This window comes from Caretta caretta, chromosome 4 (genome assembly GCF_965140235.1).
Source record: "Caretta caretta isolate rCarCar2 chromosome 4, rCarCar1.hap1, whole genome shotgun sequence".
NCBI lineage: Eukaryota > Metazoa > Chordata > Testudines > Cheloniidae > Caretta > Caretta caretta.
In genome coordinates, this window is record NC_134209.1 from 149,965,629 (window position 1) to 149,985,393 (window position 19,765).

General features: G+C 48.7%; 1 protein-coding gene across 2 annotated transcripts in view; it reads left to right on the plus strand.

Annotated features, from left to right (window-relative positions):
• Positions 1 to 19,765, plus strand: part of CYP26B1 (cytochrome P450 family 26 subfamily B member 1) — a 53,916-nt gene that overhangs the window by 9,675 nt on the left and 24,476 nt on the right. For both annotated transcript variants that reach the window (XM_048846435.2, XM_048846436.2), the window contains 2 exons: positions 7,724 to 8,819; positions 12,888 to 13,112. In XM_048846435.2, coding sequence (XP_048702392.1) covers positions 8,616 to 8,819; positions 12,888 to 13,112 — 429 coding nt within the window. In that variant the 5' untranslated portion in view covers positions 7,724 to 8,615. The remainder of the gene's footprint in view (positions 1 to 7,723; positions 8,820 to 12,887; positions 13,113 to 19,765) is intronic.

The following is a 19,765-nucleotide window of genomic DNA, read 5'->3' on the forward strand; positions in this document are numbered from 1 at the left end:
CAAACAGCTCCAGCCGTGCCCCTGTGGTTTTCCTTCCTGTCCGTGGGGCTTAAGAGACATCATTTATATTTCAGCACGGGCTTTCTCCGTTCCCAGGCAGAGCCCAGTTGCCTGCCCCCATGGGGAGCCATTCCCTGCTGCACGGCCTGTACGGGCCATTACTTTCCACATCAAGGCCAGCATTTGAAGAGGCAAAAATAGGGACCAGGTGAAAGGCAGCAGGAGTAGTGCACTGGACTTGCACTCAGGAGACCTGGGATCTATTCCTGGCTCTGACACTGATCTGCCGGGTGACCGTGGGCAAGTTGCCTCCCCCTCCTTGTGCCTCAGTTTCCCTTGTCTGCCTTTGCCTCTTCAGTCTATTTAGAGTGCAAGCTGTAAGGACTGTCCATACAGTACCCAGCCCAGTAGAGCCCTGGTCTCAAATGGATTAGGTGCTGCTGTAATGCAAATATTAATAATTCACAGTCAGTGTCCATTAGAGCCACCAATGTACAATCGCACTGGGAGTTAGACGCATGCACTGTTACTGCCAAACCGACATGCAGAGCTGTTACTGGTCGGCTATTTCACCCGAACACCCTGTTTCTGTGCACCTGTGTCATCTTAGGAAAGGTGTTTTGGTTTTGCACAAACACAAAAAGAATTCCCAAGAAGTGGCAGAGAGCGGGGTCTACTGGTTAGAGCAGGGCCCCTAAGAGCCAGTACTCTTGGGTTCTGTTCCTGGCTCTTTCAGTGACTTGCTGCATGACCTGAAGTAGGTCACTTGCCTTTCCTGTGGTCAGTTCCGCCTCCATAAAGAGGGGATTAGAGCTGGTCAAAAATGCCTGAAATTTGCAATGTCAGTGGAAAAAAAAAACAGGTTAAGATTTTTGACAGAAACGTTCATCTGTTGTTTGACCGGCTCTAGCTCTGACCAAAAAATTCCAAATTGGGACATTTTGACTAATTTTTTTCACCAAAATTTTGACAAAAAAGAGCAAATTTTCATGAAAGTTACATTCTGTTTGGCCTGTTTTAATGGGGATGATGGGGTAAATATTGATTTACCACCCAGTGGGTTTGAAAGGCTTATTTAAGGAAAGCTTGTAAAGCACTTTTAGATCTTTGCTTGAAATCTGCCTGATCAATGGAGCCTGGCATTACAAGTAGAGCGTGTTAACAAATTTCCGTTGAAACAGTTTTGCATTGGAAAATGCCATTTCAACTAAACTGGCAATTTTTTTTATTGAAATCACTTAGATTTCATCAAAATTTTGTTTCAAATAAATGGGAAAATATAAAAAATGTTGAAACATTGGCTTTCCACATTCGGGGACTGGAAAGTTTCATTTTTCTGCTTTGAATTAACTTTGTTTTATTTTGTGTTTAATTAATGTAATGTATTTTATTTTTACATGAAATGGAAACAAAATGTTTTGAACTAATAATAACAAAATATTGCTAGTTATCCCAAGCAAAATTTGTTGGAAAAATTTGTGAATTATAATAAAGAAAATTTTTGAAAAAAAATGTTTTTTGTCCCAATTCAGAATGGGGGGGGGGGGGAAATATTAACACTTGAAATTTTTTGCAGGGTGGAAAATCCCCAAGCTCTAATTACAAGACACTACCGGGGGTGGCTAGCCTGCCTTGCCTGTATATTTTCCCTGGGTTTGAGGGAAAGGCCCATCATCTGATAGGAAGTCTGTAATGTCGATGAGGCATTGCGCCCGAGTTCATGAATGATGACAGGTGCGCTGCAAATACGGCTGCATGTGAGTACTCTGAACACAACACATATGAAATTGACATGGCTGTTCCAGAAGACTTAGAAATATTAACAATCAGGTGCTAAAGGAGTTTAATTTTTTTTTTGGTGGGGGGTGGAGTCTGTGTCAAGGTCTGGTCCCGTTTCCCTGCAGTCTGAGCCAGGACAAAGAAACTTCCCAGTTCAGAGTATTTTTATGTCGATCAGCTGTAATTAAAATAGCCATCTCAGCTGATCTGGGCATGCCTCACTTCCCCTTACTTGCTAACTGCCCGAGGCCGGTGAATTGAAACTTTAAGTAGTACTCCAGCAGTTCTAACGCTGTGCTCAGTGGAGCATTTGCCAGGGGCTCAGGAAAGCCGGCTGGTCACCTGGATTCCCCCTGCTCCCAGCTGCTAAATTGCATTAAAAGCCAATTACATTGACATTAAATACTTTCCTAGTGTTGCTTTGCCAGGGAAACACGTGCTGTCGGTGCCTATGTGATCATGAGATGGGATGGGAGGCAGGGTGCCCACAATGGGGAATACGAAGGGAGAAAGGGAACAGGACCAGGTGGTGGGGGAATGGGTGGGGAGATGTGGTCAGGCCCATGGGCAATGGAAAGGAGGGTGGGGACATGAATTATGAACTGGTTGAGATTCAGTATTGAGGCACTTTGTACAGGGTGGAAAACGGGGGATGTAACAAGATCTTTTCCACCAGGCATTTAGGCTATTGTGATCAGACAAATGAATGGCAAAGCTATTTTATGCTAATTTACCACCAGATGTACCCTCCCCCCCAATATTTTATAATTATCTGCAGTCATACTTCCTTCCCATCCTGAAGGATCCCAAAGTGCTTCACTCTGGGGCAAAGGGTGGCCACTTGCCAGCCTGTTCCACCAAAGCAGGAGGTGGGGGGGTGGGGGGGCGGGGGAACTGGCAAAAGACACTGAGGCAAGCTCCTATGGGATCCTTAATGCCTCACCCTAAGTAGAGACAACCTCAGGCTTCATCCCAAAGACCCAAACACAGTAAATTGCAAAGTATTCTAGTGATGTATATAGGAAGGGGTGATGGACTAACTTGACCCTTTCAAAGGTTGAAATCTATGAAAGGGACCACTGTGATCATCTAGTCTGACCTTCTGAATGATGTAGAGCAGAGACCTTCCCCATGAGGATTTGAAGTCAAGGTGTTTAGGACTTGCAAACCTGAGGCTTAGAATAGAGAAGCCATCCCCTGGGCCAGAGAGTTGGCTGCTACTGGCCTTTCTTCCTACTGTTATTTTATTGTTTCAGAGTAGCAGCCGTGTTAGTCTGTATTTGCAAAAAGGAGTACTAGGGCACCTTAGAGACTCACCAATTTATTTGAACATAAGCTTTCGTGAGCTACAGCTCACTTCATCGGATGCATTCAGTGGAAAATACAGTGAGGAGATTTATATACACACACAACATGAAAAAATGGGTGTTATCATACACACTGTAAGGAGAGTGGTCACTTAAGATGAGCTATTACCAGCAGGAGAGCTGGGTGGGAAGAAAACCTTTTGTAGTGATAATCAAGGTGGGCCATTTCCAGCAGTTAACAGGAACATCTGAGGAACAGTGGGGAATGGGGGGGGGATAAACATGGGGAAATAGTTTTACTTTGTGTAATGACCCATCGACTCCCAGTCTCTATGCAAGCCTAAGTTAATTGTATCCAGTTTGCAAATTAATTCCAATTCAGCAGTCTCTAGTTGGAGTCTGTTTTTGAAGTCTTTTTGTTGTAATATTGCGACCTTTAGGTCTGTAATCGAGTGAGCAGAGAGATTGAAGTGTTCTCTGACTGGTTTATGAATGTTATAATTCTTGACATCTGATTTGTGTCCATTTATTCTTTTACGTAGAGACTGTCCAGTTTGACCAATGTACATGGCAGAGGGGCATTGCTGGCACATGATGGCCATCGCAGTAGTGCCTCCTAGCTGTAGTCACGGGCAAAGGCCTCAGTAGACTTCTGCAAATGCAGAACAAAAAGCCAGTCCCGGCCCCAGAGAGCTACAGTCTTACTGCGTGCATTGCTTCAAGTTATGTATGGTAGAAAAACACCTTCAGTAACCTCAAACCTGTGGGAAAAGGGAGTGTCAAGCCTGTGGAGTTTGAGGTGTTTGTATGTACCCTAGATAACTCAGGTCACTATGGGTAAAATTCTCCCCTGAGCAGGCGGCCAGCTTGGGGGCAGGGAAACTGAGTCACAGAGAGTGGTCAAGGTTACACAGCAAGCCAAGGGCAGGACTGTTGGACAATAGAACCCAGGAGTTGTGACTCCTAGTCCTGAGCTCTGACTACCAGACATCATTCCCTTCACCCCACAGATCCCGGGGGCAGCTGCGTGGTGAGGTGGATGCTCCAGGGTCTCCCCTTTGCTCCCGGTGGCCCTGCCTCTGACAGCCTCTACCAACCCTCCCTCCCCAGAGGGCATTGAACATGTGAAGGGAGAATGAAAGCTGCTTGGCAGACACGTTGACTTGCACAACGATTTCCTACTGGAAATTCATCACGGCCTGAGGAGAGCACATCATGGAGGGAGGCAGCTCAGCCCACTGTGCTGGAGGGAGGGATTTCAACCAGGCACCAAGAACATAAGAATGGCCCTACTGGGTCAGACCAAAGGTCCATCCAGCCCAATCTCCTGTCTTCCAACAGTGGCCAGTGCCAGGTGCCCCAGAGGGAATGAACAGAACAGGGAATCATCAAGTGATCCATCCCCTGTTGCCCATTCCCAGCTTCTGGCAAACAGAGGCTGGGGACACCATCCCTCCCCAGCCTGGCTAATAGCCATTGATGGACCTGTCCTCCACGAATTTATCTAGTTCTTTTTTTAACCCTGTTATAGTCTTGGCCTTCACAGCATCCTCTGGGAAGGAGTTCCACAGGTTGACTGTGAGCTGTGTGGAAAAAATACTTCTTTTTGTTTGTTTTAAACCCGCTGCCTATTAATTTCATTTGGTGGCCCCTAGTTCTTGTGTTATGAGAAGGAGTAAATAACACTTCCTTATTTACTTTCTCTACACCAGTCATGATTTTATAGACCTCTAGTTTATCCCCCCTTAGTTGTCTCTTTTCCAAGCTGAAAAGTCCCAGTCTTATTAATCTCTCCTCATATGGCAGCCGTTCCATACCCCTAATAATTTTTGTTGCCCTTTTCTGAATCTTTTCCAAGTCCAATAGATCTTTTTTGAGATGGGGCGACCATATCTGCATGCAGTATTCAAGATGTGGGCATACCATGGATTTATATAGAGGCAATATGATATTTTCTATCTTATTATCTATCCCTTTCTTCATGATGCCCAGCATTCTGTTCACAAGGAAGCCAGGAAGCAGCTGCTCCCACCTTTCCACCCTCCCTGCCCCTCTTGCTTTTGCTTGGAAAGCAGGAGGAACACAAGGCACCTCTGAAAGGCAGGTGGTATTATTGCCATGGTTGGGGAAACTGAGGCACGGCATTTGCATTACTTGCCCAGGGTCACTCAAAGCAGCTGAATGATGGAATCAAGACTAGAACGAAGTCACCGGTTCTCTGCTTTAACTGCTAGACCCCCTGGCCCCCAGTAGCCATGTGTAGTAAAGGTCTGTGGGGGGAATGGATCACTCCACATGTTGGGGGATGCACTAGCTGGCTTAGCTGGAAGATGCTTCTGCATCAACAGCACAGGAAGGAAGGTAGGGAAAGGCTGGGCCCAGAGAAGCTGAACCGCAGCACGAGGCTGAGTTCAGGGGATGCCCGGTGCGCCCACCCGTTTCTCCATGTTCTTCTCTGAAGGGGAGGGAATGTAGGGGAGACGTGGGTGCCTGTGTGAAAAAGGGGGCACCAGGTCCCCATTGGCCCTAGTCACAGACCCTGGAGATCACCCCACTCCCTGCCGAGCAAGTGTTTGACCAAGAAACTTGCACAGAAAGGCAGATGGACATGAGAGGCAGCTCAACCACCACCAGGACATCCAGTCCCTCCCACCTCCGCCCAACACAGGGCTGCTCCTTACGGCAGCCTTTCTAGCATCGTTTCCTGCTGAAGGCAAAGAGGCCTGGGAACCCACTCCCATCTTCATGGGAAGCAGCCCTCCATGAGGGCATGGTCTGCTGTTGCTCCGGGAACCTGCCTTGCAGTTTAGCAGTTCCCAGCACCCCTTTGACTGCAGAAAGGCTCCCCAGCAGCCGGCAGAGAGAATTATTTAGCAGGAAATTCAATCAGGGGCCGCCTCTGTCTCACTTCTGCAAGCGCCAACTCCTTCCTCTTTTGGGAGGGCAGTAAAGACACCTCCTGGCCCAACGAGCTTCCGAGAGGGTAGTTTGTTGAACATGCAGCCTCTGTCCTACAGTGTCCAGTGAGGGAGACGAATACCTAGCTAGGAGACCGGGCTCTGTTTCTAGTTCTGCCCCCTAAATTTGGATAGTAGGTCCTGCAAAGCACTGATAGGTCAGGGATGCCGGGGGACAGTCTAATGTTACCTCCAACAACCTACTGTATCGGTATCCCTTAGAACCCAAGACTAAAATTCCCCAGCTGTTTGCACAGATTATGATGGTTTTTTAAACGAGAGATACTTCAGCAGTGGCTGCGTGGGCACAAGGAACAGGCGGAAAGGAAAAGTGGACAGGAGGGAGAGAGGGGGAAAGGAGATCGCCTGGTTTCCTATGTCCTTTAGCATTCAGACGAAACCCATTTTGAATGCAGAAGGGAAAGATGCGCTTTTCTTTCCTGCATTCACCTGCCATTCAAAGCAATGTAGTATCCGAAGTGTCCACCAGGTGGGGTTACAGGGCAAAGAGTGAAGCGCGCTGCTGCTCCGCGCGACGGGAGCCGAGCCCGGCGCTTCCACTCCGGAGCGTGCAGAGAGAGGGCGAGGGTGGCCGGGCTGAGCTCCTGTCTCATGCCGTGCTCCGAGCCAGACGTGCATTCAGGGCAGAAAGTGAGGCCCAGTCCTGAGGCGCTCTGACACACGCACACCGCTGCCATTGACTCAGAGAAGACCAAACCTTCAGGACAAGCTGATGGTTTTGCAGGGAGGGATCGCTCAGTGGTTTGAGCATTGGCCTGCTAAATCCCAGGGTTGTGAGCTCAATCCTTGAGGGGGCCATTTAGGGATCTGGGGCAAAAATTGGGGATTGGTCCAGCTTTGAGCAGGGGGTTGGACTAGATGACCTCCAGGTCCCTTCCAATCCTGATACTCTATGAATCTGAGACCGTGAAAGGGGGAGAGGCAGCTACAGACATCTGTGCTCTGCACTTATCCACCAGACTCAAACCGGGGGGGAAGGGTCAATGAACTTTGGTTTTCCCTGTAATCTGAAGCAAATTCTTTGCAAATCTGCCTTTAACTACCAAGCCCTGACACTTGGAGAATACCTTTCCCTGGTGTGTGTGGGTGGTAAATTTTGTGTGTGGGGGGGAGGCAGAGAATCTGGAGGACAATCGCTATTCTACTCAGGAGGAATCAAAGGCGAGCAAGGAAGTTTAACAGCCTCCCTCGAACTGGGCTGGCAAAACTTCAGGGCTATCTGAAATGTTGTGCTCTCTTTTCAAACACACCTTTCTTTCCGCCCTTTGCCTCCAAGAACGTGCACAGGCTGCTAATGCAGAACAAGAAAGTCGGATCGGACCCTGAGGTTATTTTGTCTAGTAATTTTAAAGTCTTTTTTTGGGGGGGGGGGGGAGCTGGTTGATCTCCAGAGACACTGGTGTAAATCAGTTGTACAGCTCCTCCTAGGATCGCCTCTTGCTGCTGCAGGGTGTGTGTCAAGGAGACACTATGGAAAGAAAATCTCATTCAAAAAAAAACAACAACCCAACAAAAACCAACAACAGTGAAGCAATAAACACAATGATGTCCCAGTCACCCCCCTCGCCCCTGTCCAGGTGAAAGCTGCGGCAAAAGCCCAGGGCTGGGAAAGATGCCCCCACATGGCTGAGCGATTGTTTGTTTCTCTCCTTGTTGTAGGTGTGGATTCCAGCAGACAGGAAAATGAAAAACTCAGTTTGATCCTTCTACAACTCTCCCTGGCTGTCTCCTTTCTGGGACTGAAGCCAAACCTCGCACGCTCCAGCGCCCGGTCTGCCTAGACGTTCACCCCGCCTCCAAAAAGTCCTCTGAAGTGAAGGGGGGGAGCAGCCAGCAGCTGGCTGCTTGCCCATTACTCAGCCTCCCTGCCTCTATATAAACACACACATTGACTTTCTTTTTTACTCAAACTCACATTGAGAGAGGCTTTAACAACCAAACCTCCCTCTTTACAGCAATCCAGTGGAGAAAAGTCTAGGGCTTACAATAACCAGCCTATATATAGCTATATAACTCGCTCTCTCTATTTATTTATATATATATATATTTATATATATTTATATATATATATATATATATATATATATATTTAATTCCTGCTCCATCTCTCCAGATCTTTGCTGAATTATTTCACGATCTAGATAGATGCTATATTTTTCTGGCTTGCACTGGCAGCAAAGAGACCTATAGCATTTGCATAGGGTTTTTTCTTCTTCTTTCTTCTTCTTTCTTTTTAATTTGATTGCACACTCAGAGTTTGTGGGTTGTTTTTTTCTTTTTGGCTGTATGCTCTGTAAAAGTTGACTTTAAAAGTTTTCAGAGAGGGGAATCTTATTTTGCTGCTGGTGGTGGGGGGAAGAGAACCAGACACCTCCCTACCCCACCCCCCAAATTCTGATCTCCTCCCCCTTCCCTGCTCTGAGCTCACCTTCTATGAAGCGCTACAGTGGGTGACTTTTTATTTGCCTTTTTTTGGTGCCTGTGTGCGGTGCATTTCAGAGGGTTTGGGTTGTTTTTCCCCCCCTCCCTCCTCCTCCTCCTCCTTCCAAATATGCTTTTCGAAAGTTTTGATCTGGTTTCTGCGCTGGCTACCCTTGCTGCATGCCTGGTATCATTGACTCTGCTCTTGGCAGTGTCCCAACAGCTGTGGCAGCTGCGCTGGGCAGCCACTCGGGACAAAAGCTGCAAGTTACCGATCCCTAAAGGGTCTATGGGATTCCCCTTAATCGGAGAAACGTTCCACTGGCTGCTACAGGTAAGGATTCCCCTTCCTTCATTTAAGGTGGTCTGGGACAGTTGGTTTGCACCGGTGGGATTGCATCATGCGTTCTCGCAGGAGCAGGGGGCAGATTTCAGAGGCATTTTTATTCTGTGACGGGGCGGGGGGGGGGGTCCGTTTTCAAAGCAGAGATGGAAGCCTATCGATTTGCAACATTTTATGTCCATGGCAAGCGGATTGCGTTGAGCTGCTGAGTGTTTTCTAGGCTTTCCTCCTCAAATCTCAGGTCGGTTTGAGGCAGGTCTCATACAGGAATTGCATTCGTTTAAATAGAATCGTGCATTTAAGAATCGGGACCATTTGCTGCTGGAGGAGGCAAACAATCTGGACCGTTGAAACGGTGTTTTATTGGCCACTAAAAAAAAAAAAAAGGTGTCTCCTTCACAAATGATCCCCTCCGCCCAAGCAGATGGCGAGGTGAACTGTGAACTTTTAAGACTTCAGGACGATGCTGTTTTCACTGCTGTAATGTTGCGGGTCCCATCATCGGCAGGGGCAGGGGTCACCATGTAGGCACGGTTCTGCCCCGATGGGTACCTCTTAGAATGCCCTTGCAAACCAGCCTGGGAGTGAAAATGAGCCAAGTGGGTGCATAGCCCCTTTAAGGCTAGGACAGCTTTACATTAGTCCGCCAGGTAAAACCAGCTAATTTCTGAAAGAGGAAAAGGAGTACTTGTGGCACCCACGGGCAGCGGGGCGGCTTGTTGGAAAGACTGTCGATTCAGGAGCCATAGAAGGGAAGTGATTCTGGTTTGCAGGTTTCAGAGGAGCAGCCGGGTTAGTCTGTATCCGCAAAAAGAACAGGAGGACTTGTGGCACCTGAGAGCCTCACACATTTATTTGAGCACAAGCTTTCGTGACCTACAGCTCCCTTCATCGGATGCTTTCGTCTGTACCCGTGTTTGCAGTTGTTGCCATAGATTAGCTGTATAAACAGTAGCACTGGGACCCACTGAAGTGGGAGGCCTTTGCAGGTAATCGTTAGATTAACCCGGGATTAGCCTTGTTAAACGCTGAACAGCGTTTTGTGGAATGTGACCACCCCTAGACCGAAAGACCTGGGATAAAGTCACCCCCGGGTGACGTGTGTGCTGGTCCAAGAACTAACTTTTAGCAGCACTGGTGAAGTGTAGCTGGTTATTAAGGAACAATCCCCAATACCCCGTGAAAACACACTACAATCTGTTGTCAATAACGAGCGCTTTGAAGCGTACAGACCCTCTAAATTCAATATCCAGGCCGGTCGAGGCACAAATCTGTCGCTTTCATTCACTCCTCCGCTTAAATAGATTTCGACTGGCTTAGGAGGGAACCCGCCTGGAATTAGCAAATGTATTATTTCAAGGATGCTCTAACGAGCAGAGGGCAGATTTCATTGGTTGGTTGGGGAAGAGGCGGCTACACCGGTTTACACGTTCTTGGTTTCTGAGCGGATTCCTCCCCTCGCACAATTCGGTGCTCGCAACACATCCAATGCACCGGGCGGGCGCGTGTGCATGCCGGTCGCACCTTTCCCTCCCCCTCGGACCCCACCACTTCTAGCCATAACACACTCCGGCAGCACCCAGCCAGAGACCCTCTCTTTCCACCCCAGCCTTGTAAAAGAGGAGAGCTCCAGCCTTCTGGCAGCCGCTAAAGAGTTAACCGCACGCTCTCAATGGTGCTTTATTTTTTAAAGAAATTTATCAGATTTTTACAGGGGGACCAGAAAAGGGTTCTCCCTTTCCACAGGCTCCATCCAAACAGAGTCCAGGGCTAAAAATACAAAATGTTGTATAAATTGGACTCGGCTCGAAACTCCTGCCACATAAAGGCAGCCTTTGTGTTGCAGTGGAAATGTATTACAAATAACTCTTTATTAATGCCACAAAAAGCACTTTAATTATATTTACGCAGATCAAGAAACAGGGTCACCTGAAACATCGAAAATTCACAACCGCGCTTTTGTTTAAAAATAAACACCCCCCCCCCCACACACACACAAACATCACTTCAGGTTGTGTAGCTACAATGGTGAAGCGCAGATCGCAACTTTCTCTTCCAAGCGATTGTATTTAAAGGGGAAGCTCCTTTTGCAAACTTGGTAGAAAGTTTCTCACAAGCGTTCTGAATTTTTTTTTGGGGGGGAGGGCAATTTTTTTTTTGGCCGCCTTGTGTCGGACGGCTCCTGCCCCTTTTCTACGACAGAAGAGCCTCCGCGCATGTGGGAAAGTTATTAAAACTCCAGAATCTGCAGACGGACTTAGCCCAAGACAATTACACCCTTTAAAGTAATTCAGATTTCATGAAAAGTTTTAAAACGTTGGTATCTTATGCAACTAAAATGTGTCTGGAGCAGCAAAGCAAGGAAGGGGGCAGTCAGTTATTTTGGTTTCCTTGATGAATTGTTCTTTATGGGATACATCCTTGGTCCATTAAATCGGCCCTAATTGGAAGACTTGGTAATTAATTCACCCTGGCAGACAGAGAAGAGTAGCATGAAACAAATCTACCTGTCTTGGCAAGGACCTAGCAACTTACAACCAGTGTTCGTGCTGTTCGCTCTCAGGGTACTTTAAGTAAAGTCTGTGCATTCAGGACAAGGGGGTAGGAACGGGACGCCAAGATCTCAGCACGTTTCTTGTCGGGATAGTGGATAAGATTATACAGCCGGTAACAGGAGGACTCCCTAACTTCATTAGGGCGCCAGGCAGAGAATACAGCGCCCAGGGTCCAGCACTCCCGTCAATTACGGGGTGCGAACAACAGGAGAGCTCTCCAAATTAGCCTGATTATCCAGGGAGCTTGAGTTTATCAAGGTGACAAACACGACCTCTTCGTCCAAGCTTCATGGGAGCCCGGCACCACCCCTGGTAGTCCAGCCTGGTTGGTTTAAGGATACTTGATTTCTCGCAGCTCTGTAAAGCCGGGGCTAGATTTGTTCATTCCCCCGGGCTGCCTCAGTCTATAGCCCCCACCTCCCCCCTCCGGTATGTCCCAACAGCCCCGTAGATCGAGATCATTTTACTAGCACTGGTTCCATGCACCTTAATGGCCAATCCAGCCACACTGGCCCCGAGTCTTGCTGGGACAGAACCACACGCCCTGCTGGTTTCACATGACTCAACCCATCCCAGTTACCCCCGTCCAAACCATCACGTTCCCGCATCGCTGACCCATCGCCTCCCGCTACAGGGTGACGTCTCTCCTCGCTGACCTTCCGCACACATCGAGGACCTCGGTCGCGTCTGACGCCCCAGAAAAGGGAGCCCCCTCCCCCAAGTCCACCTTCTTTCCCCAAACTTCTCCCCAGACCGCGCCCAAGACCTGCTTGGCCTCCGTCCAGTGATTTGTCTCTCCCTGCGCAGCAGCCCGTGTGTGCCTGTCTTTGCATTCCTCCTTGTTAGGCGGTGCAACTCCGGGAGGTTTCTTCTTCTCTCTTTTAAACTGCTTTTCAATGCGTTCATCATAAATCCAAAGGGAGGGGGCTTGTGGGATCCCTTCTGTTGTTAGCTACTGGCTAGTGGCCATTCTGGTTTTAATAGCCGGCAGTTCGTGAGGGGCTGCAAAGTACATGGATGGTCTTGGAAGAAGTTCCTTTGACTGGGGTTAAAGGAGCCTTCCCCCTCCCCTTGGGGGTGAATTAAAGGTCACGGGGGGGTGTGCCTCTGCAGGCCCATAATCTGTTTCCCCCCCACAATATTTTCCCGGATCTTTAAACAGAGAGAGAGAGCTTTTGACAGGGATACATTTTCCTGGCTGGGCCCTAACATTGGAAAAGCCAGTACATCGCACGACCCCCCGCCCCTCCGCATCCGAGCGCTGGGAAATCCCAAGTTGCTCCTTGTAGGGCATTCCCCGTCGGCCACCTCAAGCTGGAGCCGGGCTAGCCCGAGGGAAGTGGGGACAAGCGGTGAGAAGAGAGAGGACCCTCCCATCCCTTTACAATAAAAGTCGCAGAGATCTCAATAAAGGTGTCTGTCTTTAGGGATCAAAGTCGGTGCCTGTTCGGGGCCCATAAGGGATTCTCTGTCCTCAGGCTCAGTGTCCGTGTGTCTGTCCTAGGGTTCCTGCTTCCAGTCGTCCAGGAGGGAGAAATATGGCAATGTCTTTAAGACTCACTTGCTGGGACGCCCCTTAATCCGGGTGACCGGCGCCGAGAACGTGCGGAAGATCCTGATGGGAGAGCACCACCTGGTGAGCACGGAGTGGCCCCGGAGCACCAGGATGCTCCTAGGACCCAACACGGTGGCCAACTCCATCGGGGACATCCACCGGCACAAGAGAAAGGTAAGAGGCCCTCAACCCACACTCACAGGGAGCAGCGGGGGGCAGGAGGGGGGAAAGACTAGGTTGCCCCCCACTCCCGGCTGCAAGGGGGCAGCGAGTTTAGTGCCTCCTCAAACCCCGGGGTGCTCCAGCCAGGCGAGTGGGCTCCTGTCCCAGAGCTGCCCCGGTAGCTGGGTCCCTGCTCCGCCTCAGCAGGGGGAGAGGGGGGCACGGGCACTGCCCTCCCCCAGCTCCGGGGTGGGGTGGGGTGGGGCAGCAAACTTGTGACCCTGGGTCCCCGTCCCCCCGCACGTGGGTGCCCCCAGCAGAGTCGCAGCGTTCGGATAATGGAACGCGGCAGGGTGAGCGTTCGAAATTCCGAACGCTGCCGGCTGGCCCGCGAGTCCTTTGAGGAATTTAAAAGGGCGATGGAGAGATGGGAGTGGGCCCGGGGGGAGGTGGTGGTGGGAGGACAGGGCTGGCAGGCGGCTGGTCCCGGGCTTCCCCGCAGCTCTGCATCCCCGCCAGGAGAAGGGCGATCTCCGAGGGGCTCAGCAAACCAGGGCCCGCCCGGCCGAGCTCCAAGCTCGACTGCTAGGAGGGCGATGCTGGTCGAGCTCAGCCCAGGGCGGGACGCCTGCAGCCCCCGCTTCTTTCTGAGGCGGAGCGCGGGCTGGGGAGCGCGGGGAGGAGATTCGGGATCGTCAGCGCTTCTGGATTTATTCGTGGACTTACTATGGGTCTGTTGGGCGGGGGGGGGGGGGGGGAAGGAGGAGAGGAGAGAGAGACTGGGGAGGACACAGAGCGGCACATCCCCCCCCCTTCCTGGGGCTCCCCTTCCCCAATTGCAGCCGGTGGCACGTGTGACGTGAACCGCTGTAACCTGAAAACCGATCCACTTCTGTCCATCAGCTCCCCTCTTAAAAGGGCAACGCCAGGGCTGTGCCATGGGGAGAGAGGTGGGCGGGGGAGGCTGTCCCTGTCCCTGTGAATGAGAGGGGAGAAACAGCCTCATTAGTGATCAGTGACGTTGTTATTTCAAAGGCGCAGGACGGTGCTGCCCCGCCCCGAAGCCAGGAGTCAGAGAAGCTGTCTCCAGCCAGCACCCACTGGTTCCTTACAGGGTGTTTCCAGCAGTCTCTGGCTTTCACCTGTGCTGAGCTCTCTCTTTTGTTATAGAGCTTCATCAGCATGCCGGGCATTGCACTGAAGGCAGGAGGCCTCCTAGGGCTAGGTCCTGATCTCAGTTAGGAAGGGTTGAAATCAGATGCTGTCGGACTGACTTCAGATTCTGATTCCCAGACCGACCACCAGGGTAACCTGGGAGCAGAACCTGTCCCTCTGTCTTCCTCTGCGACCTCTGTGTAGCCCAGCATGCCAACAGCTCTCTCATAATAATACACCTGATCTAAGCACGGAGGAAAGGGTAATTATTAGAGTATACACTGTAGGGAACCATTGGCTTCAGGAGAATTACCCTGGAATAACCGAGATCAGGGTCACAGCATTTGCTCCACCCTAGAGTTTACAATCCCAGGCACCAATCCTGCGGTGCATTCCTTGCAGGCAGAATTTCTGCTCCCAGGCGGAAATTCTACACAGAGCTCATGGCAAGATCTGGGCGTTAGCAGACAAACACTGGCATTCGGGCCCGTAAGACACTGCATTAGCAGGAGATGGTGGCCTGATCTCAAGGTAGTGCAGATTTGTACTGTGGGTTGCATAGATTACAGAGGGGCAATTGGATCCCCCTCGTATCCTTTGATTCTCACCGCAAAATAGGCTTTTTCTGACCTTTCTTTCATTTGGACAGTAGAATGAGAGACAAAATATATAAGACTATAACCGTTATCTCACAATAGCGCTGCATGCTGAATGGACCCAGGTATTGGATACTGTTGCATACTGAAGACCCATAATGGTTTATTGACCTTGCCTTCTCTAACATAAACACAAAGGTGTGTGTGGGGGGGAACCCTACCAAAACAAAATACTCTTCTCTGCATGCTTTCCCCACTGGGGAGAAGATGAGAGATGTTAGTCCCATCTCTTAATGCACTACTGGAAGATGCTTGGACACTCCGGTGATGAGCACAGTATAAGAACCTACACAGAGTTGAGTAGAATTCATTATATCTGATTCCAGTTTGCAAATTTGATTTGTTGTGGGTTATTTTTTTTTTTTTGTACATAGCAATGCGCCCCATTGTAGTATCAGGATGTGGGTGTGATACTGCACACAAAAAGAGATGACCCTGCTCCCTCTAGGATGGGGGAGTCGCTTGGGATGTTTGAGGGAGAGGAGAGGAGGCCTGGTTATACAATGCTGAAAAAAGCGAAGCTAACTTTGGGACGGCTGCAGGAAGGAAACCGAGCTGTGCTGAAGCCTGCAATTTCAGCTCTCTCAAGTTTCCTATTGAGGAAGGGGGCAGAGTCAAACAATTACGTGAAGGTCTGTCTAAATATTTTTTTGTTTCCCTTCGGGAAGGAAAGATGTTTCTTCTTTATTGCAAACAAGGGGGGGCGTGAGGACCTTTGGCTGAAATCTCAGTAGGCGGAAGCTTTAATAAAACCATGAAGTTTAGACCTCAGGAAAAATTATAGAGGGGTCGGGGAAGAGAGTAGGTTATGGGAATGAGGTAATGGAAAGGGAATACACTTAAAAGGTCTTTGCACCTGCCTATAGAGCCCTTCAGGTTTACTAATGATTTGTACCTCAACTGAACACTGAGGCGCTGACATCAGAAGTTGAATGATAAGCATTTCACAAGGGGAGTTTTCCATCCTATGCCTTTTTTCTCTCTCTCTCGACACATTTAAACCAGTTACTTTATTTTTACCGAGGGGGAACAACATCCCCTAGATGCAGGCCAAGTTTTGTGAGTGTGGGAAGGGACAGCATGTTAAGATCCAAATTCCCCAGCCCCCATGGTTTGGTTCCACATCTGATCCAAAACTTGGGGGCCTATTTTCCAATTAGGATGTGGCCAGAATCTCATGACACCAAATATTCTCACAAGATTTTGACTTGAGCAGAGCTGAAATCAAATAAGATTTTGGTGTCATCCGAACCCTATACACTGTTTCCTGAGCTAGTCTACGCCTACTTTCCATTTGAATTCTGGCTGACATCATAAATAAAAACAAGCTACCTTCAAGGATTAGGGGCCTGGGGAATGGGGGCGAGGGAGAAGGGAGAATGAGAGACATTTTTAAATGCTAACCATTTTTTAATGAGGTATTTTCTTGTGGTGACTGTTAAGCTTTCTCTTTCAGCAACATCCACTATTGTACCAATAGATTAAGCTTGCTGGATGAGTTTCCTTTGAAAAAGTTTAGTAGGGTTCCCTTGCCTTCCCTAGTCTGCTTTCCTCTTAATTATTGTTTTCTTGATTGTCAGCATCTGGTGTGTTTCACGACCTTAGGTGTGTGCCCAAGTGATTTCCCTGCATCAGTGTAACTATTTACCTGGCAGTCACTTGAATAATACTTTTCCATGCACACAAGGATGTCCTTGCCCTGGATGGGAGGCAGTTCCAAGTAAGTTACTCCCTTGGAGATCAGACAAACATGTTTCAAATAAGAAGAAAACAAAGATCACTTTGTTCTTGGTTGTATCTCTGTACTCTGGCTGGAGAAGACAAGATGATGACCAGCCCAAGGTCCTATCAGGCCAGGTGCCCTGCCAGAGACGGTAGTCTCAGGTTTCTTTTGGATAAAGCAGTCTCGCTCCGAAGCTGCTATTTGTTTTGCAATTATTATTATTATTTTTTAACTCTTCTCATCCTGCTATTGGGGTTGAAGGGAATGTTAGCAAGAATGTGCTTCAGGGCTTATGAGGAAGTGGAAGCCATACACTTAGGACAACTTTAACAATCTAGGCCATGTGGCAGGGTTTCTCCGGTGCCTTATCGACAGAAGATGATGTGTTACATCATCTAGTCTATCCCCAGTGGAGTGCCAAATGAAGGATGATTGTTCTCTGCAGTATTCCTCTCCTGTGCTTTGTCCATTCCAGGTCATAATGTCTCAAGCAATGAGAACGTTTTAGGTGAAGCAGAGCTACTGGGAAGTAGGGGTTAGAAACAGGATCTGGGAGCTAGGTCGATTAGGTACTTCTGTTCTGAGCTTTGCCGTGGACTCTTGGATCAGGTTCTCTTCCCAGCCCTGCCACAGCCTATGATCTTGGACAAATCACTTGACTTCTCTGTGCTTGAGGCTTTAATCTCTTAACATTTGTAGAGGGCTTTGAGATCCTGGGATGAAAGGTGCTAGAGAAGAATAAAGTATTCTTATTACGCCATATTAAAAAGTCTGTAGCTATGGCAGCTCACGGCCTTCCCCTCCCCCATTTATTAAGACTCCTCCGCATGAGGTTGTCCAAGTGAATATAAACTGGAGAAAGCTCGCCTTTGGGAAATTCACTTATCAGTCTTTATTGGAGTGTGCATCTGTGGCTAAAGAAGCAGAACCAAGCAGCTCAGGGGCTAGGGTGGAAAGGTGAGAAAGGAGCTGTGTGCAGTGTCCTTGGTGGGACCGCACACTTCAGCAGTCACATCTGTTTATGGCTGATATCAGCAAAGGTGGCTTCACCCTTGGCCCAAGATGAAACCGAGGGATAAGAACATTTGCAAGCCCTGGGGGCCCCAGATCAATATGTACCTAGCAGTTGTTACTGCTGTTGGATCACAGGGTTTGCACTGAAGTCAGAGAAGAACGCTAGCTGGCTTTCATAGAATCGTAGAATATCAGGGTTGGAAGGGACCTCAGGAGGTCGTCTAGTCCAAGCCCCTGCTCAAAGCAGGACTAATCCCCAACTAAAATCATTTCCAGCTTTGGGCTTATGCAGCAAACTAGCACCAACCCCAGGCACCCACGTGGAGGGAGCTTGTAAATATACAGTATGCCACTTCAAACCGAGCACATGAGAATGAAAATAGCTACTGTAGCCGAGGCTCACACCTGCTAGGGTGTGTGATCAGGCACAGAAAACACTTCAGTGGGGCAGCTGTCACAAATACAGGAGCTAGTTTTCCCGGCTGGGGGATGCTGTTGTAATGTTGTTGTTGTTTTTTTATCATAGCTTCTCAGAGCCCGTCATGGACCAGGGCCCCATTGTGCTAGGCATTGGACAAACCCAGAACAAAAGAACAGCCCCTGCTCTAAATTGCTGTCTGTCTAAGCATGAGACACCCCTTTCCCGAAATCATATGCTGTCTCCATAGTAGGCAAAGACACGCTGCTCTGGGTTCCGTTCTTCCATCCCTTTGCCAGTACAGGATTGTGCCCTGCACCACAGCACATTTGTTTAAGGACTGGATTTTTCATAGTGGCTGAGCATCTGTCTCTCCCACCGAAATCCCGGATGCTCATCACTTTTTAAAATCAGCTTCTCAGTGCCTCGGTTGATAGGAGTTCTTGCCACTGAACAGTTCCACACGTCTGCCGGATATTTAATTTATTATTTTTCCTTTGCTCAGTCTTACCCCCGGGGCTATCCCTTCTTAGATCACCCTAAACAATTCTTCTCTCTCTTTGGTGTTACCCCAATTCAGTCTCTGAAGTGCTTGTCAGACTGATGTCATACCCCAGGCTTGGTCATCCTCACTGCTCACATTCACTCTATTTCGAGGCTTCTAATAAATCTTTTCAGCCCCTTGCTCATTTTTGTTACACTTCACTCAGTTCCCCTTAATGTATTGGCACCTCTCTGGTTCCTAACCACTCAGAACTGAATACTGTGTCCTACATGCCATAGAGAGAGGGCACTGTTTATATATTTAAATATTATAGACTGAATTCTATTCTCATTTACACTCGGACAACTCCACTGAAGTGAATGCAGTTGCTCTGGTTTTATACCAGCGTATGCTAAAGCAGAATTGGGCCCTATGCATTTTAGGGTTGGCAAAGGATTTGGGTCCTGGGAGGACATGACCTCAAATCCATATTTACCTGTAAGAGATGAGTAGAAAAATCTGCTCTGTGGTGGGGTTTAGAGGAAATGGGTTTGTGTTTTCTAAAATGTGAATGACCAATAAGGAAATTTAAGTAACATGAATCACATGCTTCTATGAATAATAATAGTCTCTGCAGCCAAACTTAGCTCGCAAAAAAAAAAAAATGAAATTGCAAAGGCTCTCAGCTCTTATGCTTCAGGGCATAGAGAGGTCATCCAATTGGGGTCAGGAGGAATTTTCTCTTGCATGGGGTAGTATTGTATAAGTAGGTGCATTATGGGGTGAAGGGTAACACCTTCTTCTGAAACATTCAGTATTGATAACAGGATCCTAGTTTAGACAGACTCTTGGTCTGTTCCAGCATGGCAGTCCTAAAAACAGACAGAGCTGGCTCAAACCCCACCCCCTCACCCCAAGATGGGTAGAAGTCCTGGACCCTGGGAGTTCTGGAGGAAGCAAACTGTGGCATAACAAGTGGCCTGCTTTGTCTCACTGCTCCGGTGTCCAAAACTACAGCATTCGTTAACACACCATAGTTAATGTTCTGCCTCGAAGGCATACAAGTGTTGAGCTTATTAGCACCAAGCAGAAAGGTCTGAGGCTTTAATATAGTTTGCGAGAGGATTAAGAACACAAAAGGGGCCATAAATTTACAACCAAATACAAACCAGCTGCTGTGGGAAGGGGCAAAGGGAGGGGGGTGGGAAGGTACCT